Raw genomic sequence first — 20,416 nt, 5'->3', positions numbered from 1 at the left:
ATAGAGGGTAGAGGACACCCCAGTGTAACCACACAGTCACTAACCATAGACGGTAGAGGACACCATACAGTCACTAACCATAGAGGGTAGAGGACACCATACAGTCACTAACCATAGAGGGTAGAGGACACCATACAGTCACTAACCGTAGAGGGTAGAGGACACCCATACAGTCACTAACCATAGAGGGTAGAGGACACCCATACAGTCACTAACCATAGAGGGTAGAGGACACCCCAGTGTAACCATACAGTCACTAACCATAGAGGGTAGAGGACACCCATACAGTCACTAACCATAGAGGGTAGAGGACACCCCAGTGTAACCATACAGTCACTAACCATAGAGGGTAGAGGACACCATACAGTCACTAACCATAGAGGGTAGAGGACACCATACAGTCACTAACCATAGAGGGTAGAGGACACCATACAGTCACTAACCATAGAGGGTAGAGGACACCATACAGTCACTAACCATAGAGGGTAGAGGACACCATACAGTCACTAACCATAGAGGGTAGAGGACACCATACAGTCACTAACCATAGAGGGTAGAGGACACAATACAGTCATTAACCATAGAGGGTAGAGGACACCATACAGTCACTAACCATAGAGGGTAGAGGACACCATACAGTCACTAACCATAGAGGGTAGAGGACACCCCAGTGTAACCATACAGTCACTAACCATAGAGGGTAGAGGACACCCCAGTGTAACCATACAGTCACTAACCATAGAGGGTAGAGGACACCCCAGTGTAACCATACAGTCACTAACCATAGAGGGTAGAGGACACCATACAGTCACTAACCATAGAGGGTAGAGGACACCCCAGTGTAACCATACAGTCACTAACCATAGAGGGTAGAGGACACCCCAGTGTAACCATACAGTCACTAACCATAGAGGGTAGAGGACAAGCCTTGTGATGAAGAAGACTACAGCAAACAGAACGAACAGGAAGTCACACAGGCGCTGGTACTTGGCGTAGTTGGTCAGTTTGGCTGCCTGAAGAAGGAGAGAAGGTAAACATTGATATACTGTTATATTGTACGTTCCTCATGTTCTACAAGTTCCTTCTTCATAGAATACATGTACTGTGCTTTGATGTATGTGTAACAGTATAACTTTAGACCGTCTCCCCTCGCCCATACCCGGGGCGCGAACCAGGGACCCTCTGCACACATCAACAACAGTCACCCCTCGAAGCGTCGTTACCCATCGCTCCACAAAAGCCGCGGCCCTTGCAGAGCAAAGGGGGAACCCCTACTTCAAGGTCTCAGAGCAAGTGACGTCACCGATTGAAACGCTATTCGCGTGCACCACCGCTAACTAAGCTAGCCGTTTCACATCGGTTACATATATTCCAATATCTACACTAGAATATCACTGAGAATGTATTCCTGTGTGTGTGTGTGTGTGTGTGTGTGTGTGTGTGTGTGTCCACACTCACCTCCAGCAGGAAGTCTGATGCGTCGTGGACACACATCACCAGGCTCCCGACACGTAGCATGTTGTTAGCGTAGGAAAAACTGATCAGGCTCACTGTTGCTAGGTGATGAATGAACATGATGGGGAAGTCCTGCAATTCAACAAGGAACCACGAGAAGGTTGGGTTTGTTTTCATATATAATCACAGATATTGTATACAGATATGCATTTATTTGATTATTTGACCATTGTTGGTCATCTAAGAACATTTGAACATCTTGGCCATGTTCTGTTATAATCTCCACCCGGCACAGCCAGAAGAGGACTGGCCACCCCTCATAGCCTGGTTCCTCTCTAGGTTTCTTCCTAGGTTTTGGCCTTTCTAGGGAGTTTTTCCTAGCCACCGTGCTTCTACACCTGCATTGCTTGCTGTTTGGGGTTTTAGGCTGGGTTTCTGTACAGAACTTTAAGATATCAGCTGATGTACGAAGGGCTATATAAATAAATTTGATTTGAAAATAAATGTAATTTATTTGTTGCGTTGGTAAGGGCAGATTTCATTTACAGCAGCTCCATACAGTAACTCTGCTCAATAACCTTTATGACTTCCTCATTTATCTCCTCCTCGATTTACAGTTGTTTTCTCACGTTCGATGTGAAAATCAATAACCGAGCGAAAAGGAAGACTTTGAAGTGTGGCATCTGGAGACTACTCTCCTTTCGATGTATGTGAGTGTTCGTTCCTTTGTAGGGGAAACTAGGAGTTGTGTAACCTCACATTATCTACTCTACTACAGTAACAGTAAGACACATTATCTCCCCTACTACAGTAACAGTAAGACATTATCTACCCTACTACAGTAACAGTAAGACATTATCTCCCCTACTACAGTAACAGTAAGACATTATCTACTCTACTACAGTAACAGTAAGACATTATCTACTCTACTACAGTAACAGTAAGACATTATCTACCCTACTACAGTAACAGTAAGACACATTATCTACTCTACTATAGTAAGACACATTATCTACTCTACTACAGTAAGACACATTATCTACTCTACTACAGTAAGACACATTATCTACCCTACTACAGTAACAGTAAGACATTATCTCCCCTACTACAGTAACAGTAAGACATTATCTACCCTACCACAGTAAGACACATTACCTACTCTACTACAGTAACAATAAGACATTATCTACCCTACTACAGTAACAGTAAGACATTATCTACCCTACTACAGTAACAGTAAGACACATTATATACCCTACTACAGTAACAGTAAGACATTATCTCCCCTACTACAGTAACAGTAAGACATTATCTACTCTACTACAGTAACAGTAAGACATTATCTCCCCTACTACAGTGACAGTAAGACATGATCTACTCTACTACAGTAACAGTAAGACATTATCTACCCTACTACAGTAAGACACATTATCTACTCTACTACAGTAACAGTAGACATTATCTACCCTACTACAGTAACAGTAAGACACATTATCTACTATACTACAGTAAGACACATTATCTACCCTACTACAGTAACAGTAGACATTATCTACCCTATTACAGTAACAGTAATACACATTATCTACTCTACTACAGTAACAGTAAGACATTATCTACCCTACTACAGTAACAGTAAGACATGATCTACCCTACTACAGTAACAGTAAGACACATTATCTACCCTACTACAGTAACAGTAAGACACATTATCTACTCTACTACAGTAACAGTAAGACATTATCTACTCTACTACAGTAACAGTAAGACATTATTTACCCTACTACAGTAACAGTAAGACACATTATCTACCCTACTACAGTAACAGTAAGACACATTATCTACTCTACTACAGTAACAGTAAGACATTATCTACTCTACTACAGTAACAGTAAGACATTATCTACTCTACTACAGTAACAGTAAGACACATTATCTACTATACTACAGTAACAGTAAGACACATGATGTACTCTACTACAGTAACAGTAAGACACATTATCTACTCTACTACAGTAACAGTAAGACACATGATGTACTCTACTACAGTAAGACACATTATCTACTCTGCTACAGTAAGACATTATCTACCCTACTACAGTAAAAGACACATTATCTCCTCTACTATAGTAACAGTAAGACACATGATGTACTCTACTACAGTAAGACACATTATCTACTCTACTACAGTAACAGTAAGACACATTATCTACTCTACTACAGTAACAGTAAGACACATTATCTACTCTACTATAGTAACAGTAAGACACATGATGTACTCTACTACAGTAAGACACATTATCTACTCTACTACAGTAACAATAAGACACATTATCTACTCTACTACAGTAACAGTAAGACACATTATCTACTCTACTACAGTAACAATAAGACACATTATCTACTCTACTACAGTAAGACACATTATCTACTCTACTACAGTAAGACACATTATCTACTCTACTACAGTAACAATAAGACACATTATCTACTCTACTACAGTAACAGTAAGACATTATCTACCCTACTACAGTAACAGTAAGACACATTATCTACTCTACTACAGTAACAATAAGACACATTATCTACTCTACTACAGTAAGACACATTATCTACTCTACTACAGTAAGACACATTATCTACTCTACTACAGTAACAATAAGACACATTATCTACTCTACTACAGTAAGACACATTATCTATTCTACTACAGTAACAGTAAGACATTATCTACCCTACTACAGTAACAGTAAGACACATTACCTACTCTACTACAGTAACAGTAAGACACATTATCTACTCTACTACAGTAACAGTAAGACATTATCTACTCTACTACAGTAACAGTAAGACATTATTTACCCTACTACAGTAACAGTAAGACACATTATCTACCCTACTACAGTAACAGTAAGACACATTATCTACTCTACTACAGTAACAGTAAGACATTATCTACTCTACTACAGTAACAGTAAGACATTATTTACCCTACTACAGTAACAGTAAGACACATTATCTACCCTAATACAGTAACAGTAAGACATTATCTACTCTACTACAGTAACAGTAAGACACATTATCTACTCTACTACAGTAACAGTAAGACACATTATCTACTCTACTACAGTAACAGTAAGACATTATCTACTCTACTACAGTAACAGTAAGACACATTATCTACTCTACTACAGTAACAGTAAGACACATTATCTACTCTACTACAGTAAGACACATTATCTACTCTACTACAGTAAGACACATTATCTACCCTACTACAGTAACAGTAAGACACATTATCTACTCTAATACAGTAACAGTAAGACACATTATCTACTCTACTACAGTAACAGTAAGACACATGATGTACTCTACTACAGTAACAGTAAGACACATTATCTACTCTACTACAGTAACAGTAAGACACATGATGTACTCTACTACAGTAAGACACATTATCTACTCTGCTACAGTAACAGTAAGACATTATCTACCCTACTACAGTAAAAGTAAGACACATTATCTACTCTACTACAGTAACAGTAAGACACATGATGTACTCTACTACAGTAAGACACATTATCTACTCTACTACAGTAACAATAAGACACATTATCTACTCTACTACAGTAACAGTAAGACACATTATCTACTCTACTACAGTAACAGTAAGACATTATCTACTCTACTACAGTAACAGTAAGACACATTATCTACTCTACTACAGTAACAGTAAGACACATTATCTACTCTACTACAGTAACAGTAAGACACATTATCTACTCTACTATAGTAACAGTAAGACACATGATGTACTCTACTACAGTAAGACACATTATCTACTCTACTACAGTAACAATAAGACACATTATCTACTCTACTACAGTAACAGTAAGACACATTATCTACTCTACTACAGTAACAATAAGACACATTATCTACTCTACTACAGTAAGACACATTATCTACTCTACTACAGTAAGACACATTATCTACTCTACTACAGTAACAATAAGACATTATCTACTCTACTACAGTAACAGTAAGACATTATCTACCCTACTACAGTAACAGTAAGACACATTATCTACTCTACTACAGTAACAATAAGACACATTATCTACTCTACTACAGTAAGACACATTATCTACTCTACTACAGTAAGACACATTATCTACTCTACTACAGTAACAATAAGACACATTATCTACTCTACTACAGTAAGACACATTATCTACTCTACTACAGTAACAGTAAGACATTATCTACCCTACTACAGTAACAGTAAGACACATTATCTACTCTACTACAGTAACAGTAAGACACATTATCTACTCTACTACAGTAACAGTAAGACATTATCTACTCTACTACAGTAACAGTAAGACATTATTTACCCTACTACAGTAACAGTAAGACACATTATCTACCCTACTACAGTAACAGTAAGACACATTATCTACTCTACTACAGTAACAGTAAGACATTATCTACTCTACTACAGTAACAGTAAGACATTATTTACCCTACTACAGTAACAGTAAGACACATTATCTACCCTACTACAGTAACAGTAAGACACATTATCTACTCTACTACAGTAACAGTAAGACATTATCTACTCTACTACAGTAACAGTAAGACATTATCTACTCTACTACAGTAACAGTAAGACACATTATCTACTCTACTACAGTAACAGTAAGACACATTATCTACTCTACTACAGTAAGACACATTATCTACTCTACTACAGTAAGACACATTATCTACCCTACTACAGTAACAGTAAGACACATTATCTACTCTACTACAGTAACAGTAAGACACATTATCTACTCTACTACAGTAACAGTAAGACACATGATGTACTCTACTACAGTAAGACACATTATCTACTCTGCTACAGTAACAGTAAGACATTATCTACCCTACTACAGTAACAGTAAGACACATTATCTACTCTACTACAGTAACAATAAGACGCATTATCTACTCTACTACAGTAAGACACATTATCTACTCTACTACAGTAACAGTAAGACATTATCTACCCTACTACAGTAACAGTAAGACACATTATCTACTCTACTACAGTAACAATAAGACACATTATCTACTCTACTACAGTAACAATAAGACACATTATCTACCCTACTACAGTAAAAGTAAGACACATTATCTACTCTACTACAGTAACAGTAAGACACATTATCTACTCTACTACAGTAACAGTAAGACACATTATCTACTCTACTATAGTAAGATACATTATCTACTCTACTACAGTAAGACATTATCTACTCTACTACAGTAAGACACATTATCTACTCTACTACAGTAACAGTAAGACACATTATTACGTTATCACATTACAGTTATAATGACCAGACAAACTGACAGTTACAACGACCAGACAAACTGACAGTTACAATGACCAGACAAACTGACAGTTATAATGACCAGACAAACTGACAGTTACAATGACCACACAAACTGACAGTTACATAGGGGCAATTTACATACCCTACCAGTCTACATAGGGGCAATTTATGTTTGGTCCATAAAATGGATACAATTTCTTGCCCAAGGCAGGATGATATGAGTGAAATGTATCTGGCACTTCCTGGTTAAATTGAAAACGACTGCTTCCTTTTCTGAGCACATCAAAGGCAAAGAATTACTGAGATCATTCAATAAGGCTGAGAAACAGAGAGCGACTGTTTGGTTTCTAGAACTCCTCCCGATTCGTCTATACTCGAGCATACCAAAAAACAATGGCCCGCTTTGAAAAAAAAATCTTTATCTCAGGTTTTACAAACTCCAACTCTACCTTGGAACCCATGAAAGGAATCTCAATAATTCTATTAAGGACCGGGATATTCTATCCTGCTATCACATGACTGTAAATCCTGTCCCCTTGTGCTGGAACCATGGAAACAAACAGCATTTCTGAGCAGAACCCATGTGACCTTTCACAATGAGCCATGCTATACTGCTCTAAACCAGTGGAGTCAAGGACATTCCTATACTTGACTCTGTAAATCACAACAGAAAGAAATATCTTAGTTAGTTAGTTAGTAACATGTCTATATCGTCCCCCCTCCCCCTCCCTACAAGGAGCAGCACTGTGTGTGCGTGTTCCCATCAGACAGACAGCATCTGTTGCCTGTCTTGCGTCTCACCTTGCGTTTGATGTCAGTAAACTGAGAGAACATGAGAGACCAGTAGAAGCCCAGCTCAGTCACGTAGTAGTGGTACAGGCCTGGAGTCAGGACCTGTTCGATACCAACAGAGACCAAGACAGACAGGGTTTATGTTAATACCTGGCCTGGAGTCAGGACCTGTTCGATACCAACAGAGACCAAGACAGACAGGGTTTATGTTAACACCTGGCCTGGGGTCAGGACCTGTTAGATACCAACAGAGACCAAGACAGACAGGGTTTATGTTAACACCTGGCCTGGAGTCAGGACCTGTTCGATACCAACAGAGACCAAGACAGACAGGGTTTATGTTAACACCTGGCCTGGGGTCAGGACCTGTTAGATACCAACAGAGACCAAGACAGACAGGGTTTATGTTAATACGAATTTTACAGGCCTGGAGTCAGGACTTGCAGGGGTCAGGAGGGGGGACAGACAGGGTTTATGTTAATAAGGATACAGACATTACTGAATGTGTAACATACTATTATTTTTCTTGCACATTCATAAGTTTACTTTTTTATTTAACCTTTATTTAACCTTTATGTAACCTTTATTTAACCTTTATTTAACGAGGAAAGTCAGTTAAGAACAAATTCTTATCTTCAATGACGGTCTAGGAAACAGTGGGTTAACTGCCTTGTTCAGGGGGCAGAACAACAGATTTTGTACCTTGTCAGCTCGGGGGATTCGATCTTGCAACCTTTCGGGTGACTGGCCCAACACTCTAACCACTAGGCTATCTGCTGGTGACTGGCCCAACGCTCTAACCACTAGGCTACCTGCTGGTGACTGGCCCAACGCTCTAACCACTAGGCTACCTGCTGGTGACTGGCCCAACGCTCTAACCACTAGGCTACCTGCTGGTGACTGGCCCAACGCTCTAACCACTAGGCTACCTGCTGGTGACTGGCCCAACGCTCTAACCACTAGGCTACCTGCTGGTGACTGGCCCAACGCTCTAACCACTAGGCTACCTGCTGGTTACTAGTCCAACACTCTGACCACTAGGCTACCTGCTGGTGACTAGTCCAACACTCTAACCACTAGGCTACCTGCTGATGACTGGCGCAACGCTCTAACCACTAGGCTACCTGCTGGTTACTGGCCCAACGCTCTAACCACTAGGCTACCTGCTGGTGACTGGTCCAAACGCTCTAACCACTAGGCTACCTGCTGGTTACTGGCCCAACGCTCTAACCACTAGGCTACCTGCTGGTGACTGGCCCAACGCTCTAACCACTAGGCTACCTGCTGGTGACTGGCCCAACGCTCTAACCAATAGGCTACCTGCTGGTTACTGGCCCAACACTCTAACCACTAGGCTACCTGCTGGTGACTGGCCCAACGCTCTAACCACTAGGCTACCTGCTGGTGACTGGCCCAACACTCTAACCACTAGGCTACCTGCTGGTGACTGGCCCAACGCTCTAACCACTAGGCTACCTGCTGGTGACTGGCCCAACGCTCTAACCACTAGGCTACCTGCTGGTGACTGGCCCAACGCTCTAACCACTAGGCTACCTGCTGGTGACTGGCCCAACGCTCTAACCACTAGGCTACCTGCTGGTTACTGGCCCAACACTCTAACCACTAGGCTACCTGCTGGTGACTGGCCCAACACTCTAACCACTAGGCTACCTGCTGGTGACTGGCCCAACGCTCTAACCACTAGGCTACCTGCTGGTGACTGGCCCAACGCTCTAACCACTAGGCTACCTGCAGGTTACTGGCCCAACACTCTAACCACTAGGCTACCTGCTGGTGACTGGCCCAACACTCTAACCACTAGGCTACCTGCTGGTTACTGGCCCAACACTCTAACCACTAGGCTACCTGCTGGTTACTGGCCCAACGCTCTAACCACTAGGCTACCTGCTGGTTACTGGCCCAACGCTCTAACCACTAGGCTACCTGCTGGTTACTGGCCCAACACTCTAACCACTAGGCTACCTGCTGGTGACTGGCCCAACGCTCTAACCACTAGGCTACCTGCTGGTGACTGGCCCAACGCTCTAACCACTAGGCTACCTGCTGGTTACTGGCCCAACACTCTAACCACTAGGCTACCTGCTGGTGACTGGCCCAACGCTCTAACCACTAGGCTACCTGCTGGTTACTGGCCCAACGCTCTAACCACTAGGCTACCTGCTGGTTACTGGCCCAACGCTCTAACCACTAGGCTACCTGCTGGTTACTGGCCCAACACTCTAACCACTAGGCTACCTGCTGGTGACTGGCCCAACGCTCTAACCACTAGGCTACCTGCTGGTTACTGGCCCAACACTCTAACCACTAGGCTACCTGCTGGTGACTGGCCCAACGCTCTAACCACTAGGCTACCTGCTGGTTACTGGCCCAACGCTCTAACCACTAGGCTACCTGCTGGTGACTGGCCCAACGCTCTAACCACTAGGCTACCTGCTGGTGACTGGCCCAACGCTCTAACCAATAGGCTACCTGCTGGTTACTGGCCCAACACTCTAACCACTAGGCTACCTGCTGGTGACTGGCCCAACGCTCTAACCACTAGGCTACCTGCTGGTGACTGGCCCAACACTCTAACCACTAGGCTACCTGCTGGTGACTGGCCCAACGCTCTAACCACTAGGCTACCTGCTGGTGACTGGCCCAACGCTCTAACCACTAGGCTACCTGCTGGTGACTGGCCCAACGCTCTAACCACTAGGCTACCTGCTGGTGACTGGCCCAACGCTCTAACCACTAGGCTACCTGCTGGTTACTGGCCCAACACTCTAACCACTAGGCTACCTGCTGGTGACTGGCCCAACACTCTAACCACTAGGCTACCTGCTGGTGACTGGCCCAACGCTCTAACCACTAGGCTACCTGCTGGTGACTGGCCCAACGCTCTAACCACTAGGCTACCTGCAGGTTACTGGCCCAACACTCTAACCACTAGGCTACCTGCTGGTGACTGGCCCAACACTCTAACCACTAGGCTACCTGCTGGTTACTGGCCCAACACTCTAACCACTAGGCTACCTGCTGGTTACTGGCCCAACGCTCTAACCACTAGGCTACCTGCTGGTTACTGGCCCAACGCTCTAACCACTAGGCTACCTGCTGGTTACTGGCCCAACACTCTAACCACTAGGCTACCTGCTGGTGACTGGCCCAACGCTCTAACCACTAGGCTACCTGCTGGTTACTGGCCCAACACTCTAACCACTAGGCTACCTGCTGGTGACTGGCCCAACGCTCTAACCACTAGGCTACCTGCTGGTTACTGGCCCAACGCTCTAACCACTAGGCTACCTGCTGGTTACTGGCCCAACGCTCTAACCACTAGGCTACCTGCTGGTTACTGGCCCAACACTCTAACCACTAGGCTACCTGCTGGTGACTGGCCCAACGCTCTAACCACTAGGCTACCTGCTGGTTACTGGCCCAACACTCTAACCACTAGGCTACCTGCTGGTGACTGGCCCAACGCTCTAACCACTAGGCTACCTGCTGGTTACTGGCCCAACGCTCTAATCACTAGGCTACCTGCTGGTTACTGGCCCAACGCTCTAACCACTAGGCTACCTGCTGGTTACTGGCCCAACACTCTAACCACTAGGCTACCTGCTGGTGACTGGCCCAACGCTCTAACCACTAGGCTACCTGCTGGTTACTGGCCCAACGCTCTAACCACTAGGCTACCTGCTGGTTACTGGCCCAACACTCTAACCACTAGGCTACCTGCTGGTGACTGGCCCAACACTCTAACCACTAGGCTACCTGCTGGTGACTGGCCCAACGCTCTAACCACTAGGCTACCTGCTGATGACTGGCGCAACGCTCTAACCACTAGGCTACCTGCTGGTGACTGGCCCAACGCTCTAACCACTAGGCTACCTGCTGATGACTGGCGCAACGCTCTAACCACTAGGCTACCTGCTGGTGACTGGCCCAACACTCTGACCACTAGGCTACCTGCTGGTTACTGGTCCAACACTCTAACCACTAGGCTACCTGCTGGTGACTGGCCCAACACTCTAACCACTAGGCTACCTGCTGGTTACTGGTCCAACACTCTAACCACTAGGCTACCTGCTGGTGACTGGCCCAACACTCTAACCACTAGGCTACCTGCTGGTTACTGGTCCAACACTCTAACCACTAGGCTACCTGCTGGTGACTGGCCCAACGCTCTAACCACTAGGCTACCTGCTGGTTACTGGCCCAACGCTCTAACCACTAGACTACCTGCTGGTTACTGGCCAGGTACTCTTTGTAATTCCAAAATACATCCAACCAAATAAAGAGGCTGGTTAACGTCACCTGGTAGGGGTAGTTGTACCAGCAGTGGTGTGTATCCCACATCCATGGGCACTGTAAACAAAGACCAACAACAATCAGTCTCAATTCAGCGCACAGCAATCATGTAAATACACACACACAACACAGGCACCAGAATATCTCACCTTCCACAGAAAGCAGATCCCATAGGTAAACATGAACAGATAAAATATAAGCCTCCACCTGAAAATAGATGACAGAGAGGTGTGGTCAGACACCTGGGAAAAAAAGTGTCTGGCCAAATAATGGGTGTGTCAGTCTCTCACCTTCGATGCACTATATAGACCCTGATCAACCATGTAGACAGTGATGTAACCAAGCTAGGACTAATGACAGGAGCACAAATCAGAGCCTATCACACTACACACACACACACACACCACACACCAATATGTGCACAATCTCACAGAGGTGAAGGGCAAACTTATTAGTCGATAAGAACCATCGATCTAGACTAGATGTTATAGTCTATGATATGACCCTACATGTTCTGTCCTGGGTTTAATAGCCTACATATTCTGTACTGGGTTTAATAACCTACATATTCTGTACTGGGTTTAATAACCTACATATTCTGTACTGGGTTTAATAACCTACATGTTCTGTACTGGGTATAATAACCTATATGTTCTGTACTGGGTTTAATAACCTACATGTTCTGTACTGGGTATAATAACCTATATGTTCTGTACTGGGTTGAATAACCTACATGTTCTGTACTGGGTATAATAACCTATATGTTCTGTACTGGGTTTAATAACCTACATACATGTTCTGTACTGGGTTTAATAACCTACATGTTCTGTACTGGGTTTAATAACCTACATGTTCTGTACTGGGTTTAATAACCTACATATTCTGTACTGGGTTTAATAACCTATATGTTCTGTACTGGGTTTAATAACCTACATGTTCTGTACTGGGTTTAATAACCTATATGTTCTGTACTGGGTTTAATAACCTATATGTTCTGTACTGGGTTTAATAACCTACATGCTCTGTCTGCCCTATATGTTCTGTACTGGGTTTAATAACCTATATGTTCTGTACTGGGTTTAATAACCTACATGTTCTGTACTGGGTTTAATAACCTACATATTCTGTACTGGGTTTAATAACCTACATGTTCTGTACTGGGTTTAATAACCTACATGTTCTGTCCTGGGTTTAATAACCTACATGTTCTGTACTGGGTTTAATAACCTATATGCTCTGTCTGCCCTATATGTTCTGTACTGGGTTTAATAACCTACATGCTCTGTCTGCCCTATATGTTCTGTACTGGGTTTAATAACCTACATATTCTGTACTGGGTTTAATAACCTATATGTTCTGTACTGGGTTTAATAACCTACATGCTCTGTCTGCCCTATATGTTCTGTACTGGGTATAATAACCTACATGCTCTGTACTGGGTTTAATAACCTACATATTCTGTACTGGGTTTAATAACCTATATGTTCTGTCCTGGGTTTAATAACCTACATGTTCTGTACTGGGTTTAATAACCTACATATTCTGTACTGGGTTTAATAACCTATATGTTCTGTACTGGGTATAATAACCTACATGTTCTGTACTGGGTTTAATAACCTACATGCTCTGTCTGCCCTATATGTTCTGTACTGGGTTTGATAACCTATATGTTCTGTCCTGGGTTTAATAACCTATATGTTCTGTACTGGGTATAATAACCTACATGCTCTGTACTGGGTTTAATAACCTACATATTCTGTACTGGGTTTAATAACCTATATGTTCTGTCCTGGGTTTAATAACCTATATGTTCTGTACTGGGTATAATAACCTACATGCTCTGTACTGGGTTTAATAACCTACATGCTCTGTACTGGGTATAATAACCTACATGTTCTGTACTGGGTATAATAACCTATATGTTCTGTACTGGGTTTAATAACCTACATATTCTGTACTGGGTTTAATAACCTACATGTTCTGTACTGGGTATAATAACCTATATGTTCTGTACTGGGTTTAATAACCTACATGCTCTGTCTGCCCTATATGTTCTGTACTGGGTTTAATAATCTACATGTTCTGTACTGGGTTTAATAACCTATATGTTCTGTACTGGGTTTAATAACCTACATATTCTGTACTGGGTTTAATAACCTACATATTCTGTACTGGGTTTAATAACCTATATGTTCTGTACTGGGTTTAATAACCTATATGCTCTGTACTGGGTTTAATAACCTACATGTTCTGTACTGGGTTTAATAACCTATATGTTCTGTACTGGGTTTAATAATCTACATGTTCTGTACTGGGTTTAATAACCTACATGTTCTGTACTGGGTTTAATAACCTACATGTTCTGTACTGGGTTTAATAACCTATATGTTCTGTACTGGGTTTAATAACCTACATGTTCTGTACTGGGTTTAATAACCTACATGTTCTGTACTGGGTTTAATAACCTACATATTCTGTACTGGGTTTAATAACCTACATGTTCTGTACTGGGTTTAATAACCTATATGTTCTGTACTGGGTATAATAACCTACATATTCTGTACTGGGTTTAATAACCTATATGTTCTGTACTGGGTATAATAACCTACATGTTCTGTACTGGGTATAATAACCTATATGTTCTGTACTGGGTTTAATAACCTACATGTTCTGTACTGGGTTTAATAACCTACATGTTCTGTACTGGGTATAATAACCTATATGTTCTGTACTGGGTATAATAACCTACATATTCTGTACTGGGTTTAATAACCTACATGTTCTGTACTGGGTTTAATAACCTACATATTCTGTACTGGGTTTAATAACCTACATGTTCTGTACTGGGTTTAATAACCTACATGTTCTGTACTGGGTTTAATAACCTACATGTTCTGTACTGGGTTTAATAACCTACATATTCTGTACTGGGTTTAATAACCTACATATTCTGTACTGGGTTTAATAACCTACATGTTCTGTACTGGGTTTAATAACCTACATGTTCTGTACTGGGTATAATAACCTATATGTTCTGTACTGGGTTTAATAACCTATATGTTCTGTACTGGGTTTAATAACCTACATGTTCTGTACTGGGTATAATAACCTACATGTTCTGTCCTGGGTTTAATAACCTATATGTTCTGTACTGGGTATAATAACCTACATGTTCTGTACTGGGTTTAATAACCTACATGCTCTGTCTGCCCTATATGTTCTGTACTGGGTTTGATAACCTACATGCTCTCACAGAACTTGGTGAGTGTGCTGGGTTTGATAACCTACATGCTCTCACAGAACTTGGTGAGTGTGCTGGGTTTGATAACCTACATGCTCTCACAGAACTTGGTGAGTATGCTGGGTTTGTCCTGGTTGCGTCTGTGTCTGAACCATCTCTGGATCTTCCTCACATCCCAGTCCAGCTGCTTAGATAACCCATCCAGGCGTCGCGAGTCTGGGCACTACGGGAGTCAGAGAGTGAGGTATTAGGGAGAGAGAAACAGGGAGAGAGGGGTATTAGAGAGAGAGAGAGAGACAGAGAGAGAGAGAGACAGAGAGAGAGAGAGAGGAGAGAGAGGGTAAGTGAGGTATTAGAGAGAGGGAGCTATTAGGGGGAGAGAGAGAGAGAGAGAGAGAGAGAGAGAGAGAGAGAGAGAGAGAGAGAGAGGGAGGTATTAGAGAGAGGGGTACTAGAGAGGGAGAGGGAGGTATTAGAGAGAGGGGTACTAGAGAGAGAGAGAGGGGTACTAGAGAGGGAGAGAGGGGTACTAGAGAGGGAGAGAAGTCAGAAATTAAAGAGTATGAGGAAGAAACTATGAATGACTTAATAAATGAGGGAAATATAGGGACATTTGCTTTGCAACATACAGGCAGTCCTGGCTTACAGTACTATACATCACCTCAGATGACAGGCAGTCCTGGCCCGCTCATACATACAGTACTATACATCACCTCAGATGACAGGCAGTCCTGGCCCGCTCATACATACAGTACTATACATCACAAGACATCACCTCAGATGACCTATTTGATGACATCACGAGTGAGAGTAGGAGGAAGGAACGGATGAAGAATGTCAGGCGGTTGAGTATTGTGTAGAACAGAACAAGTGCGTGGGAATGGGCCATTAGGAGAAAGCTGACAGTAAGTCTAAATGTTTTCTAAGGGGAGAGACTGACTGATTGACGTATATACTGTCCTTCAAGACAAAATTATTTTTCACAGCTCACAAGTAAGAACTAAGAGAGGGCACATCGAGGGTTCGAAAAATTCTGGTAATTTTCGCCCAAATTCCCAAGTTTTACAACAATGACATAACTTCCACCTGGGAAAGTTACAGAGAGAGAAATGAAAGTCTGATGGGATGAGGAAGAAAGAAGAAACAGCTGAAGCATTCATTGTATTGCATAAGACCGGTGTGAGGACTGAGGAGGAAAGCAGACAGACAGAAATCGTTTCTTTCTGGGAGCTAGCTAACTGCCATTGATATTTTCCTCTGGCAGCTAATATGTGTGTATGACAGCGAGCATTCCTTTCTTATGTAAACTCTAAACACCTTCTATAATACCATTTTGTGTGTGTGTGTGTGCGTGCAACAAACTAGTTTATTATTTGGTTGTGTGTGGCAGCGAGCTAGTACCTTTGATGGATGCAAACACTGTAAACACCTTCCTTAACTTCCCAACGGGACACACTACGGTCATTTCAACGTGGGTAATATTTGCGTGAGACTAGGGCTGTTACGGTGACCGTATTACCGCCACACGCCAGCGGTGTCGAATCATGACGACAGTCAAATTCCACGTGACCGTTTAGTCACGGTAATTAGGCTTCTCCAAGCTCTGATGGTGCTGATGGTCATTAGTAGTCTACCAAACTTGCTAACTGCCTGGTACTCAGCACTCTATTGTCCCTCTAATCACTCTGACATCAATGCTAATGTGATCGAAAATCAAATCAATCACTTCATGAGATCCCATGAGCTCATGTTGCTCAACATTTCTATTGGCTAGGCAATCATACAAGAAAACAGTGATGGCCTCTATTAAAAAGAGGAGGATCCCATCAGCTTTCTATAGGCTAGGCCTGCTATATTTATTCATCAACTTTTCTAATATTAAGCACATTGCTTATCTTCCCTACTTGGCTGGCATGAAAATGAACCATGAGGCCCAGTGTAAGAAACAATGCTTATTTTGTTGCTTTTTTCTAATCATAGTCACACACCTCACGTAGGCAAGCCCATAAGCCTCCATATATATATATATATATGTTGATGAGGTTTGTATCACAACTAAAGTGGCCAAATAACTTATTCAAATGAAGCACATTAATCCACTATCCAAGGGGTGTAGAGCCTAACTAGTATTAACAAGGGGTGTAGAGCCTAACTGGTATTAACAAGGGGTGTAGAGCCTAACTGGTATTAAACAAGGGGTGAAAGAGCCTAACTAGTATTAACAAGGGGTGTAGAGCCTAACTAGTATTAACAAGGGGTGTAGAGCCTAACTAGTATTAACAAGGGGTGTAGAGCCTAACTAGTATTAACAAGGGGTGTAGAGCCTAACTAGTATTAACAAGGGGTGTAGAGCCTAACTAGTATTAACAAGGGGTGTAGAGCCTAACTGGTATTAACAAGGGGTGTAGAGCCTAACTAGTATTAACAAGGGGTGTAGAGCCTAACTAGTATTAACAAGGGGTGTAGAGCCGAACTAGTATTAACAAGGGGTGTAGAGCCTAACTAGTATTAACAAGGGGTGTAGAGCCTAACTAGTATTAACAAGGGGTGTAGAGCCTAACTGGTATTAACAAGGGGTGTAGAGCCTAACTAGTATTAACAAGGGGTGTAGAGCCTAACTAGTATTAACAAGGGGTGTAGAGCCTAACTAGTATTAACAAGGGGTGTAGAGCCTAACTGGTATTAACAAGGGGTGTAGAGCCTAACTAGTATTAACAAGGGGTGTAGAGCCTAACTAGTATTAACAAGGGGTGTAGAGCCTAACTAGTATTAACAAGGGGTGTAGAGCCTAACTAGTATTAACAAGGGGTGTAGAGCCTAACTAGTATTAACAAGGGGTGTGGAGCCTAACTAGTATTAACAAGGGGTGTAGAGCCTAACTAGTATTAACAAGGGGTGTAGAGCCTAACTAGTATTAACAAGGGGTGTAGAGCCTAACTAGTATTAACAAGGGGTGTGGAGCCTAACTAGTATTAACAAGGGGTGTAGAGCCTAACTAGTATTAACAAGGGGTGTAGAGCCTAACTAGTATTAACAAGGGGTGTAGAGCCTAACTAGTATTAACAAGGGGTGTAGAGCCTAACTAGTATTAACAAGGGGTGTAGAGCCTAACTAGTATTAACAAGGGGTGTAGAGCCTAACTGGTATTAACAAGGGGTGTAGAGCCTAACTAGTATTAACAAGGGGTGTAGAGCCTAACTAGTATTAACAAGGGGTGTAGAGCCTAACTGGTATTAACAAGGGGTGTAGAGCCTAACTAGTATTAAACAAGGGGTGTAGAGCCTAACTGGTATTAACAAGGAGTGTAGAGCCTAACTGGTATTAACAAGGGGTGTAGAGCCTAACTAGTATTAACAAGGGGTGTAGAGCCTAACTAGTATTAAACAAGGGGTGTATAGCCTAACTAGTATTAACAAGGGGTGTAGAGCCTAACTAGTATTAACAAGGGGTGTAGAGCCTAACTGGTATTAAACAAGGGGTGTAGAGCCTAACTAGTATTAACAAGGGGTGTAGAGCCTAACTAGTATTAACAAGGGGTGTAGAGCCTAACTAGTATTAAACAAGGGGTGTAGAGCCTAACTAGTATTAACAAGGGGTGTAGAGCCTAACTAGTATTAACAAGGGGTGTAGAGCCTAACTGGTATTAAACAAGGGGTGTAGAGCCTAACTAGTATTAACAAGGGGTGTAGAGCCTAACTAGTATTAACAAGGGGTGAAAGAGCCTAACTAGTATTAAACAAGGGGTGAAAGAGCCTAACTAGTATTAAACAAGGGGTGAAAGAGCCTAACTAGTATTAACAAGGGGTGTAGAGCCTAACTAGTATTAACAAGGGGTGTAGAGCCTAACTAGTATTAACAAGGGGTGTAGAGCCTAACTAGTATTAAACAAGGGGTGTAGAGCCTAACTAGTATTAACAAGGGGTGTAGAGCCTAACTAGTATTAACAAGGGGTGTAGAGCCTAACTAGTATTAAACAAGGGGTGTAGAGCCTAACTAGTATTAACAAGGGGTGTAGAGCCTAACTAGTATTAACAAGGGGTGTAGAGCCTAACTGGTATTAAACAAGGGGTGTAGAGCCTAACTAGTATTAACAAGGGGTGTAGAGCCTAACTAGTATTAAACAAGGGGTGTAGAGCCTAACTAGTATTAAACAAGGGGTGTAGAGCCTAACTAGTATTAACAAGGGGTGAAAGAGCCTAACTAGTATTAACAAGGGGTGTAGAGCCTAACTGGTATTAAACAAGGGGTGAAAGAGCCTAACTAGTATTAACAAGGGGTGTAGAGCCTAACTAGTATTAACAAGGGGTGAAAGAGCCTAACTAGTATATATAAGCAGCGTGTGAGTTCACCTTTATAATAAAAACATTACATGTATAATTGTATTTGCTGTCTCTTTTGATAATGGTGTTTTCCACTAATGGAACATTCATGCTTATAACCTACTGCTGTGTTCGCATTGCTGCTCTTATAATGTGAAGAAACAGCCTAATAGTTCATCAACATTTTAAGCGAAATGTTCTGATCTGTTGCGTCAGCCACATTGCATAAAAAAAAAATGGATGTTAGTGTTTGTATTAATTCGGGATCTATCGCATTCCACAACTGTCCCAGACTATGTTTGCAATATTTATTTCTCACACAGATTAGAATTGGTCAACTTTGTACTATGGGGGATAGTTGATTGACATAGGCTAATGCTTTTGCTGTTCGTTAAGCCTTATTGGCTGGCGAAAAGTAAACGTTCTTCCAACATCTTTAATATGCACTTTGGATGTGTCTGTCTTCACTTGTATGTAGCCTGTGAGAAAGACCCGGTCATGTGACAGAGAGCCGTGTGAGTGAGAGATGCACAGCGAGACTCGAGAGAAGGGCACAACGCAGCACTACGGGCCACAAAGGGGATGGATTCTTTTCAGGGTGAATTACGGTGCATTGCGGTGCATTACGGTGCATTGCGGTGCATTACGGTGCATTGCGGTGCATTGCGTTGCATTACGGTGCATTACGGCCACAAAGGGGATGCCGTCGCCGCCGTGAAATTAGAGGCATTATCAAATGCTTGTCAAATTGTGAATGAGAGACTGATGAAGTGTGTACAGCCTGGGCGCATAAAGTATGGTCGCATTTAATTTGCTCTATTAAAACCTACCCTTTGGAATGACTTCGATAACAACAGTGAATCTATTTTGTTTTTAAGAGGATATTTCTCAACAATCATTCTCATGACAGC

General features: G+C 42.3%; 1 protein-coding gene across 1 annotated transcript in view; it reads right to left on the bottom strand.

The window, feature by feature from the left end:
- Positions 1–20,416, bottom strand: part of LOC110494816 (ceramide synthase 5) — a 53,841-nt gene that overhangs the window by 17,735 nt on the left and 15,690 nt on the right. Inside the window, exons 3-8 of the mRNA XM_036950921.1 lie at positions 15,279–15,409; positions 12,095–12,152; positions 11,952–12,002; positions 7,641–7,733; positions 1,459–1,587; positions 907–1,013 (exon numbers count right to left, since the gene is read on the bottom strand). Coding sequence (XP_036806816.1) covers positions 907–1,013; positions 1,459–1,587; positions 7,641–7,733; positions 11,952–12,002; positions 12,095–12,152; positions 15,279–15,409 — 569 coding nt within the window. The remainder of the gene's footprint in view (positions 1–906; positions 1,014–1,458; positions 1,588–7,640; positions 7,734–11,951; positions 12,003–12,094; positions 12,153–15,278; positions 15,410–20,416) is intronic.

The sequence above is a fragment of the Oncorhynchus mykiss genome, chromosome 17 (assembly GCF_013265735.2).
Source record: "Oncorhynchus mykiss isolate Arlee chromosome 17, USDA_OmykA_1.1, whole genome shotgun sequence".
In the NCBI taxonomy this organism is placed as follows: Eukaryota; Metazoa; Chordata; class Actinopteri; order Salmoniformes; family Salmonidae; genus Oncorhynchus; species Oncorhynchus mykiss.
Note: the sequence above shows the minus strand (reverse complement) of the source record. Positions and strands in the feature narration are given on the sequence as shown.